Source organism: Salmo salar, chromosome 20 (genome assembly GCF_965601325.2).
Source record: "Salmo salar chromosome 20, fSalSal1, whole genome shotgun sequence".
Taxonomy (NCBI): Eukaryota; Metazoa; Chordata; class Actinopteri; order Salmoniformes; family Salmonidae; genus Salmo; species Salmo salar.
Genome location: NC_138310.1, coordinates 66,352,034 through 66,363,516, shown reverse-complemented (window position 1 = coordinate 66,363,516; position 11,483 = coordinate 66,352,034). Strand labels below are relative to the sequence as shown.

At 39.4% G+C, this 11,483-nt stretch overlaps 1 protein-coding gene across 1 annotated transcript; it reads right to left on the bottom strand.

The window, feature by feature from the left end:
- Positions 1-5,105: 5,105 nt before the first annotated feature.
- LOC106581142 (zona pellucida-like domain-containing protein 1) lies at positions 5,106-10,210 on the bottom strand. Its single transcript, XM_014162969.2, has 11 exons — positions 10,085-10,210; positions 9,638-9,751; positions 9,293-9,513; positions 8,924-9,105; positions 8,672-8,744; positions 8,366-8,463; positions 7,816-7,896; positions 7,409-7,580; positions 7,072-7,174; positions 6,723-6,752; positions 5,106-6,457 (listed from the first exon to the last, which is right to left on the bottom strand). Exons 2-11 carry the CDS (start codon positions 9,741-9,743, stop codon positions 6,282-6,284), a joined length of 1,242 nt encoding a protein of 413 aa, XP_014018444.1. The 5' UTR covers positions 9,744-9,751; positions 10,085-10,210; the 3' UTR covers positions 5,106-6,281.
- Positions 10,211-11,483: the final 1,273 nt, after the last annotated feature.

Genomic DNA, 11,483 nt, shown 5'->3' with positions numbered 1-11,483 from the left:
TTTATCATAAACACTGTCTTATATGAAGCTGAGATGGTTAGGCTTAGCTACAGTAAACAAGAGTTGAAATGGAGAGTCAATGTAGTTACTATGCCTGGTAGTTACAAAACCCACATTCAGCAGGGTTGAGGGCCTGATCATGTCCCACAATATCATGATGAGGAAGCTGGATAAAGCCATCTCACCAAGCTGTCTCGCTGAAGATCTGCAGCAAAACACACAGATTTCAATGTCAAGTATAACATTTAAAAATCTAAACCAAGGTGTAAAATACAATTTCAAGACTAGCATAAAATACTATGGGATGACTCCTTATTCCTAGATGTGTGCAGTCTGTAGTACAAGTTGTCTTTTCTAATAGCTTAGACCTTACCTCTTTAGTCTCTTATCTGAATAATGATCCACGTTTAACCTGTCTGGGCTAGGGGGCAGTATTTTCACGGCCGGATGAAAAACGTACTCAATTTAAACAGGGTACTACTCTGGCCCAGAAACTAGAATATGCATATTATTAGTAGATTTGGATAGAAAACACTCTGAAGTTTCTAAAACTGTTTGAATGGTGTCTGTGAGTATAACAGAACTCATATGGCAGGCAAAAACCTGAGAAAAATACAACCAGGAAATTGCCAATCAAACACACAATGACTAAGGATTCAGTTTGCACTTCCTAAGGCTTCCACTAGATGTCAACAGTCTTTAGAAAGTTGTTTGATGCGTCTATGATGAACAGAGACCGAATGAGAAGGCTGGGAAGTTGGTGACCCAGGGAAGGATGTCAGTTCATTGGCGCGCATTCACGCGAGAGGTAGCTCTGTTCCAAAACATTTTTCAAGACAATGCATGGGTCCGGTTGGAATATTATTGAAGTTTCACATTATAAAGGCCCTAAAGATTGATGCTATACAACGTTTGACATGTTTGAACGAACGTAAATAGATTTTTTTTTGACTTTTCGTCGTTAAATTTTCCTCGCGCGTCCTACATTTTGAGTAGCTTACTGAACGCGCAAACAACATGGAGTTATTTGGACATAAATTATGAACTTTATCAAACAAAACAACATTTGTTGTGGACCTGGGATTCCTGGAAGTGCCTTCTGATGAAGATTATTAAAGGTAAGTGAATATTTCTAATGCTATTTATGCATTTACATGACTCCAAAATGGCGGCTATCTATATTGCGTAGTGTATTTTTCTGAGCACAGTACTCAGATTATTGCAAAGTGTGCTTTCCCAGTAAAGTTATTTTGAAATCTGTCAATGCGGTTGCATTCAGGAGATGTTAATCTATAATTCTTTGAATAACAGTTTAATATTTTATCAACGTTTATGACGAGTATTTTTGTAAATTGTAGTGCTGATTCACGGGCAGTTTTGGGGGAAATACATTTTCTGAACGTCACGCACCAATGTAAAATGCTGTTTTTGGATATAAATATGAACTTGATAGAACAAAAAATGCATGTATTGTCTAACATAATGTCCTAGGAGTGTCATCTGATGAAGATTGTCAAAGGTTAGTGCATAATTTTAGCTGATTTTCTGCTTTTGGTGACGCCTGTCCTTGCATTGAAAATGGCTGTGTGTAATTTTTTGTCTATGTACTGTCCAAACATAATCTAACTTCATGCTTTTGCCGTAAAGCCTCTTTGAAATCGGACAATGTGGTTGGAATAAGGAGATGTTTATCTTTCAAATGGTGTAAAATAGTTGATTGTTTGAGAAACTGAAATTATTAGATTTTTGCTATCTTGTCAAGCAATCCCGTTACCGGGATGAGAACGGGAAGGGGTCCCATAGTTAAGGGAGGGAGCTTCAGCACTATAGTATATGGTCATTAAAATGAGAGAAATTGATAAACGAGGGATCATCTGAAGGCTCTGCTTTCATCTGTGTTCATATTTTTTATGGTGGATGTGTCACGTCCTGACCAGTAAAAAGGGTCATTTGCCATAGTAGTATGGTCAGGGCGTGGCAGGGGGGTTGTTTTGTGTGTTTTGGAGTTTTTTTGTTCTAGGAGAATTTGTTCTAGTTTTCTATTTCTATGTGTCGTTTTCCATGCTTGGCCGAGTATGGTTTCCAATCAGAGGCAGGTGTCTTTCGTTGTCTCTGATTGGAAGCCATACTTAGGCAGCCTGTTTTCCTTTGGGTTTTGTGGGTGGTTGCTTTCTGTTTAGTGTGTTAGTATACCTGACAGAACTGTTTGGCTGTCGTTTGTTTTCTTTGTGAAGTGCTTTTCATTAAAAGTAAAAGGATGAGCACTCAACACGCTGCGCCTTGGTCTGTTCTCTACGACGCTTGTGACAGGATGGGTAATTTATATCACATTACAATGCTCTGATTAAAAACGTCATATTAAATGCCCTATGCTAATCAAGTGAATCCCTTTGTTAACCTGTTTGGGATAGGGGGCAGTATTTTCACGGCCGGATGAAAAAACGTACCCGATTTAAACTGGTTACTACTCTTGCCCAGAAATGAGAATATGCATATTATTAGTATATTTGGATAGAAAACACTCTGAAGTTTCTAAAACTGTTTGAATGGTGTCTGAGTATAACAGAACTCATATGGCAGGCAAAAACCTGAGAAAATTCCAAGCAGGAAGTGGCCTGTCTGAGAATTTGTAGTTCTTCTTTTGATTCTCTATCGAAACTACAGTATCTGTGGGGTTACGTAGCACTTTCTAAGGCTTCCGTTGGCTCTCTAAAGCCTTCAGAAAGCGGATTGAGGCGTCTTCTGTCTCTGGGCAGAGTATAGTAGCTCAGTTTGTCAGTGGTCTGCCTGGTGACAAAGAGATTGGATATGCGCGGTCACGTGAGCACGCTGTTTTTTCTTTTCCTCTTTGAATGAATACACTATTGTCCGGTTGGAATATTATCGCTATTTTACGAGAAAAATACCATAAAAATTGATTTTAAACAGCGTTTGACATGCTTCTAAGTACGGTAATGGAACATTTTGAATTTTTTTGTCTCTAAATGCGCTTGCGCGTTACCCTTTGGATAGTGACCTGAACTCATGAACAAAACGGAGGTATTTGGACATAACTATGGATTATTTGGAACAAAAACAACATTTCTTGTGGAAGTAGCAGTCCTGGGAGTGCATTCTGACGAAGATCAGCAAAGGTAATAACATTTTTCTAATAGTAATTCTGAGTTTAGTGTGCCCCAAACTTGGCGGGTGTCTGAATAACTCACCGTGATGGCTGAGCTATGTACTCAGAATATTGCAAAATGTGCTTTCGCCGAAAAGCTATTTTAAAATCTGACATAGCGATTGCATAAAGGAGTTCTGTATCTATAATTCTTAAAATAATTGTTATGTATTTTGTCAATGTTTATGATGAGTCATTTAGTAAATTCACCGGAAGTTTTGGGTGGGAACATCACATGCCAATGTAAAAAGCTGTCTTTGGATATAAATATGAACTTGATTGAACAAAACATGCATGTATTGTATAACATAATGTCCTAGGAGTGTCATCTGATGAAGATCATCAAAGGTTAGTGCTTCATTTAGCTGTGTTTTGGGTTTTTGTGACATATATGCTTGCTTGGAAAATGGCTGTGTGATTATTTTTGTCTATGTACTCTCCTAACATAATCTAATGTTTTGCTTTCGCTGTAAAGCCTTTTTGAAATCGGACAATGTGGTTAGATTAACGAGAGTCTTATCTTTAAAATGGTGTAAAATAGGTTTTTGTATTTCGCGCCATGCAATCCCATTGGCTGTTGGCTAGGGGTTCCGCTGGCGGAACGCCTAGATGTAAGAAGTTAATATGATGATTTCAAATACATTACAGTGAGCAAGTACTGATTACAGTTATCAAAAACATTTTGAACAAATTCGATTCTTCCTGACAGTGTTGGGTAAAGTACACAAATATGATTCACCATGGAATGACGCCACTGTGATTCACTCACGCATGTGACAGAGGGGATACTATCATGTGACTCCAATGCAAATAAAACCAAATATGATGTAAATGTCACCAAGAAATGTGCCCTGTGTGACTTCGAAAAGAGTGAGTGCACATACATATTATTCATCATGTCTACATCTAGGGGCCCTTCTACTTTGATCTGGAATCAGAAGTGGGACTGAACGGAACTGCATGAAGGACAATGGTAACCTGGTCTTGTCAGATGAGCCACCTTGGAAGGGAAAAGATTTATTCTGATTAATAATAAACAATAATAATAATAAATACAATTTCTATAGCGCTTTTCATTACAGAAGAAAAGTAATTTTTACTATTCTAATTATGTTAATAACCAGTTTGTAATAGCATTAAGGCACCTCGGGGGTTTGTGATATATGGCCAATATACCACGGCTAATGGCTGTATGCAGGCACTCCGTGTTGCGTCGTACATAAGAACAGCCCTTAGCCGTGGTATATTGGCCATATACCACACCTACTCAGGCCTTATTGTTTAAACGCAGCCTGGGTTTGGACCTGGCAGTGATCTGAACTTGGGTTGAATATTGAATGTCCAAGAAAAAAAAGCATAATAGCTTATCAAAGATAGTAAATCCAGAGGGTTTACTGCTCTCATTTCTCTCCTCTCAGTCATCAGCGGCCATTGTGGACAGAGAATATAATGTATAATAGCTGCTGAAATATGGGATTAGCGCAATAAAGGGCCCAGATTACAGGATTGTTGTGTAGGTTACATTTCGACAATTGGCATGGAGTTAGACATGTGATAGCAGGCCACTGGGACCATATGCCTCTAATATGGAGGAAAATAGATCACAATCATCATAGAATTGAATTGCAATTGCTGGAATACAATCAGAAATAGCCATATGTATGCTGTATCTTTGTTTACAGACTGCCTGTGTACTTATTCAGAAAACTGGGAACATCTATAAGGGGGTCTACCTCTACTTTCTACAATAGCCAGAAACCTTCTGTGATTTTATTTGACCATGGGTAAAAGACACAATCAGGTTCGATTCAATTCTAGCTTGAAATCTAAAACATGGCACAACATCAGTGTTAAATTATACTGATACACTATAAATAAGACCAGTAAATAATATCATTAGGCAGACTGATATGTAAAAGATTTATTTGAAAAATAACCCCCCACATGCAACTCCTTTCAACATGATTATAACTTTAAACACATAATACGAAGTTAGGCAATTACAGTACATTTTTTGCTTTATTTTTTAAACTTTCCACATCAGTGAAGGCCAAATAGCAAATTCCCTAAAAAGGGGAAAAAACACATCATTCTCAAATAAAAAATGCACATAGGCTGAAGTCCTGACTTGAGCAAGATTTTTTTTTTTTTTTTATTAAGCATTGATGTCACAAATATTCAAGTTATGTGGAAGTCAATATTTCAGCCATAATTAATACCAATAAGTACATATGGTATATAAATATTCATCATGATCATATATATATAAAATTGATCACTTCAATTCTCTTCACGTGTTAGTACTATACTTAAGACAGGTAGTGTGTTATAGAAATCAAATAGCTACAACAAGTAACATTTTGGTGTTGGTCTTTGTAGAGGATAGTAGCAGTCATCACCGGGTGTCAGGGTTATTTGTATGACCCTTCATTTCTTTAATGTAACTGATCCTGAGCCAAACAATCGATGACAAAAAGACACTAAGGTATTGAATAGATGGGAAATGAGCCTTCCATACTGACCTGGGTCAGTTTTATTACACACTACCTGTAAAAAACAATACACTGGTCTATCAATGGATCAAAATAAAGAACAGGAAAACAATTCATTAAATTGTTATTGAACATATACTATACCCTTGTACACAAAGGAGGAATTAACTATTTACAGTATCAATATGCGCTTGACTATGTGTATGTACACGTGAGTATGTGACTGAGAGTTTGGCATGACAGTGACTGTTACAGCTGCCGGATAAGAGTAAGTAAGAAACAGAGAGTAAGACCACGTTCAGGAAAGATAGAGTAGCTAAGTACACATTTCAGAAAATACAGGTCCCGCTCTACAATAACTGTTCCTATTATGTATTGATCTATTTACTTGGTAGTTACATAGTGAAACTATTGCTTGTGGCTAAACCTCCTCTTACTCTAGAATCATTATTTTAGGTCACAGTTATCTTTACTGGGAGTTTATATGCACCTGCCTATTTTAACTGCCGTGCAAATACATACTGTAGGTATTCGTTATAGTTAGATGGATAAGAGAGAGAGAGAAAAAAGTGAGGAGGAGAATGAGAGTGATAATGAGAAAGAGAGAGCACACGCACACCAGAGATTTATTTGAAGCCAGGGTTCCATGCTTCTGAGGGTGTGGCTGTAGGGAGGGGGGGTCTGCGGAGGAGGCGGAGCGAAAGCAGGAAGAAGCCCAGACTGAACACGCCCAGAATGACCACACCCGACAGCAGAGCACTGGTCACTGGGTTCAATGGCAGGGAGGGGCCACTCGATGAAGCTGGATTACCACACACAAACACGCAAAGAGTAAGTATGGGCCGACACAAATACTCACTGATATAGGCAAAAATTACCACAGTTAGTGGTAAAACTTGTATGAGTCACTTCCGCTGTAAATCCATGGATGTCAAAACATTATTTTGAAGCTAGTGAATGTATCAATAATGTAAAAATAATGTATAAAGGTTATAGAGTTTATAGATTACAAAAATATATCACCTCTCAAGGCATTGCACAATCAGTGACAAAGCGAGAGAGCTTACCAAGTTGTGAGTTATTTGTTGGAGTTTCATCTGAAAAGAAACAAAATAAATCATTGATGCTTTCATAGTTTCAACATTATTGAGGAAAACAACCATTCATTTTAATATAAAATGTACTGAATAACCACTGATTATACTGTCAAGTCCCACCTCACCCTCCATCAATATATTTCAAGACTATACAGTATATAATCGAAAGGGATTATAATGTATAGGCTACATCATATCATACTGTACAGTTTTAATACTTACTCAAACTATATCATGGATATCAAAATAATCTAATTACAGTCAGACAAAACTATAGTCTAAGTTGAAGTGGTTATGGATGAAGAGGAGTACTGCGTACCAATCCTGGTGATGATGGGTCCAGCGGTAATGATGGCATCCCCAGATGACGGCCGAGACTCCAGGCTCTCCTCTATGTCCCTCCTACGCCGACGCCCACAGATCTGGCAATATTAGATCAATATAAAATGACAGACACGTACCCCTTTATAAGATACTGTATTCAATAGGGAATAGTAAATAGTGACCAGGTATTACTGGACTATGTGAAGCTTCATATTGATCAGAAGACAAGATTGATGGTACATGTTTTCTGATATTTGCAGAGCATTGAAGTTCCCCCTACTGACTGTACTGATGTTGAACACATAATTTGGTAAGGTGTCAAATGTTCTTACCGGCATGAGCAGGACACAGTCATCTACCCGACACAGCTTGGTGACACAGTGCAGAAACACAGTGGACATCTTTTGGTGTCTGTGTTTGACGAAACGGAACACTTCGAAGGCAAAACGACCCATTTGACTCTTCCCATTCTCAAAAACAGTGGTCTGTGGGTCTTTATAGCATCTGTTTGGAAAGAGCATCGTACGCAAGCATGCACGCACACACAAACACACACACACAAAATGCACTGAAACTACTGAAACGTTTAGACCTGTTTTAACTGCTCAACGAGAAAAATGTCCTATCAGTCATCATAAGAACCCATTGTAGGGCCTCTATGATAAGTGGTTGAGGGTGAATGGGTAATGGGACACTTTTGTCGTTTATCCTGGCATCATTTGAGAAAAAGTGTGATTACCCAAAGAAAAGGTCATAGCGCAGTTCATCATTGGGATTCCCTGAGGGAGTGGTGTAACAGTAGTCCATCAAGATATTCCATCTAGAGAGAGACAAAACAGTACGGGGCTGATACAGGATAGAGATCTAACCACACAACACAACAGGACAGATCAGACATTCTTACCACCACTGGCGCCTTCACACAGTCATAGAGGACAGCTGAATGGTAATGAACCAAAGAGGATAGAACTGAATTGGTAGGGGGCATAGAGGATTGGTCTTAAATTATAGCGTATGTGTATGGCATACTGTGCATGACATAGTGCAGTTGTACTTGACTACTATATGAATTGTATGCCATCCAGGTTATGTGAGAGAAAGTCCCAGCAGGTTACAGCTATTCAATTAGTTTTGAAAACAGTGTATCATGGCGGAATCATAGCTTTCTGTTCACATCATGTTGGAAATGTTTGTGCTTCTCAGATCATATCCCCATCTGTATTGTGAATAATAGAAACTAGAACAAAAAATATAACTTTTTAATATCTGAAGATCTCCTTATCTCTCACCGTTTGTCCAGGTTTGTGGCTTTCACTGCAGCAAACACTCGGGTTTTCAAAGCCAGTCCGGCCATTGGGATAGAGAGTTGTTGGTTGTAGGTTGAGTCCTGCACAAACATGATTTTGTCCATGAATAAAAGAAGTTGCCTATTTTTATTATATGTCTATTTCTACCTAATAGAAATGTCTCGTCATTTGTTTAGTATTTTGACGGGAGCATGTTCTAGCTATTATTTGACATTGGATTCCTACTATGAGGGACATGTTATGAAGTCTTTGTGTGAGCTAAAAAAAACACTGATGTTGTGTACTCACATTGTAAAGGATCATACTCAATGTGCTCACAAAGGTACCATTGCTGTCCTTCACTGATATTGCAGCAGATGATCTAGAAAAGGTTCAAATTATTTAGTACAGTTTAGACAGGTAAACATGCTTTTGTTTTTTGAAATTTTGTTTATTGAAGTCTGCACTGAATATGAAAATACTGAAATATCCCTATTTATGTATTCAATACTTCAGTTTTATTCAAAATAAGCTCTTCAGGTGTTTATGACAGGCACCTACGATGCCAGCTGTGAGTTGTTGACCAGGTATTCCAGGGGGTAGCTGCAGCTGAATTTGTACAGCAGGCCGGGCAGATAGCTGATGATGGATGGCGGGTCTGGAGTGTCGATGTACCCTGAGATATTCCCAATCTGCACCAGTGACATGTTCCTGTAGACATTCGCCCCATAGGCTGTTGTCACCTGAAGACAGGGACATTGTCTCTAAATACACAATCTGGTACAACACCTACCATAGCCTCAAGCAAGACGTGCTCCCAAATTATAAAACACATTACATTCTGCTGGTCATACTAATACAACTGTGTAATTACAAAGCATAACTGTATATGTGTATGTGCGCGTGTCCGTCTGTGTGTGTGTTCCTCACCACCAGACTGTTTCCACAGGCCTCCAGTGTGCTGAGGCTGATGCTGAACAGTACTACCGTGGGGAACGTGTTGTTATTGATGAAGCCCCGGCAGTGGGTATCGCCATGGCGACCGTTGAGCGCAAGGTCTGCAACTGTGTAGCCGGAGAAGAGCACTGGGCAGAAGTTAATCTTCAAGGTCATGGTCTGAACCCCGCAGTACACACTGATGTCGCGCTCCGCTAAAGAGAGAGAGAGATAAAAATGGATAAACAGTAATTCTAACAACAATTCTCAGACCTAAGAATAAGTGAAAATGATTTGAGAGGATAATTTACATAGAGATGAAATGACTGTCATGCTCACCGGGAAACCTACTGTGGTAGGTGGCATCACAGTTGTAGCCATTAAACTGTGCCAAGACTGAAGTGGTCCTACTCATCAGCAGGAGGATCAAACATAAGCGCTCCATCTTACCACCTAGAGAGCGAGGTTCACACATTTCCATCCTTCAGAATGTCACAACTTATAACCCTCAAAATGTCTATTGTGTTGCAAGAATGTCTGAAACTGTACTGTACCTTCAAGTTATTTAAAAGCCCTTTCAAGCCCCCAAAGTCCTCCAACACCTTTCATCTAGACCTCCTCATAACATAAACCCTCTTGCCCTGGTCGCCTTACTGCCCCTCTTTTCCTTTACTCTAGTCCCCTAACTATTCTAACAAGTCCCCTCTTTCCAAGACCACCCACCCCCTTTTTATCCTGTTCCCTTATTTTTCTGGCCCCCTTGCTCTGGGCCTGAACCCATCTTACCTTGGTCTGTGTAGTGGCCAGCTCACCGGTGCTCCATGTGGTCTCGGCTGCAGCAAACAACCGAATGGACGGGACAGCTTTCTCCACAAAATGTGTGTGTGCCAACGTGCGTGCGTGAGTGAGTGCATATGTGTGTGCCCACGCAGAGATAGAGAGAAACGGGGACTCGCTATGGAAACACTTCAACAAAAAGTGCTTCCCAGCAGAACATGGGAAACTCCATCAGAGGTGAATGGCCTGGACAAATCTTTTCACGGTGCACGAAACCTGAGCGGGCTTGCAGGGTTCCCACTCATCTCCCCTTGGCCTGATCTCCGTCTGTCATCCCACACAAACGGCCTCCTCAGCAGGGGGCCCGGCCTGGGAATTAAGCTGTCATCAGGTGCTGAAGAGAGCAGGCCGCGGCCTACATTCACATGGACATAAAAGTCAACTCACGTCTGGTCTGCATGGTCTAATGCAGGGCTGTGTGTAGGTCATTGTGATGCACAGGGTATCACTTAGGGTAAAGTTAATTCAATGATTTAAACAGAAGAGTTTATGGTGTAGTTTGGACATACTTAGACTTGGAAGTTTTATTTTGAAAGTCTTTTACATTAAATTATATGACTTTTGATTACAAAAACTCTAAATTAACATTTGTCATTGTTAGCACTGGTGCACCCAACAAATGTTAGGAGCACACCAAACAGTATTTAGGAGCACCAGAAAATAGATTAATTTAAATTGATTTATGTATGGCCTACACTAGGCCTATATGAATCCTTATTTTGAAGCTATACAGAAGCCTCTTTATTTTTTCCAGTGCCATCTTAAACCATACAGGTCAAGTTACCAGGTTATTAGCCAGCATGGTAACATGACTGGACAAGGTTGTTTTGCTATCAAACAAATAGTTAGCGACCTGCAAGTAGATTAAAACGGTATGTAACATGGTATATGAAATTATAATGACCACAATAAAAATACATCTGAGGTAATATGAGTTTTACATTTTTGAATGGTTTGGGCTAGAGACAGGATGTTTTCTAAATGGTAAAGGTGAGGCGGAACCATAACAGTCTTGAATACTACTCTTGGTACAGCGAAGCATCATCAGACGAGACGTGGCCGTGTGTTCATAGTTCTCGGGTGTAAGTGAAGTGAATTTAACACTGCCGCTACCTCACTCTCCTAGATCCAACCAAGGTGCATGAATTGAGGAGCAAACAGAATAGATAAGATTTAAATATGAAAATATATATTGCCTCTGTTAATGAACCAATCACAATGGGAATACAAAACAAAACATGATGTGATTTGTCTGATTTTTTCAATGTATTTACCAATCACATCATGTTTTTGTATTCCCATTGTGATTGGCCCCTGAAACTATTTGGGATATATAACAGCCTCCTTA

Coding starts and splice junctions, on each gene's coding strand:
- LOC106581142 (XM_014162969.2), bottom strand. CDS start 9,743: ATGGAGCGCTTATGTTTGATCCTCCTGCTGATGAGTAGGACCACTTCA. Junction 8,745..8,923: donor AACAACTCACAGCTGGCATC/GTAGGTGCCTGT, acceptor AACCTTTTCTAG/ATCATCTGCTGCAATATCAG. Junction 7,175..7,408: donor ACTGTGTCCTGCTCATGCCG/GTAAGAACATTT, acceptor TAATATTGCCAG/ATCTGTGGGCGTCGGCGTAG.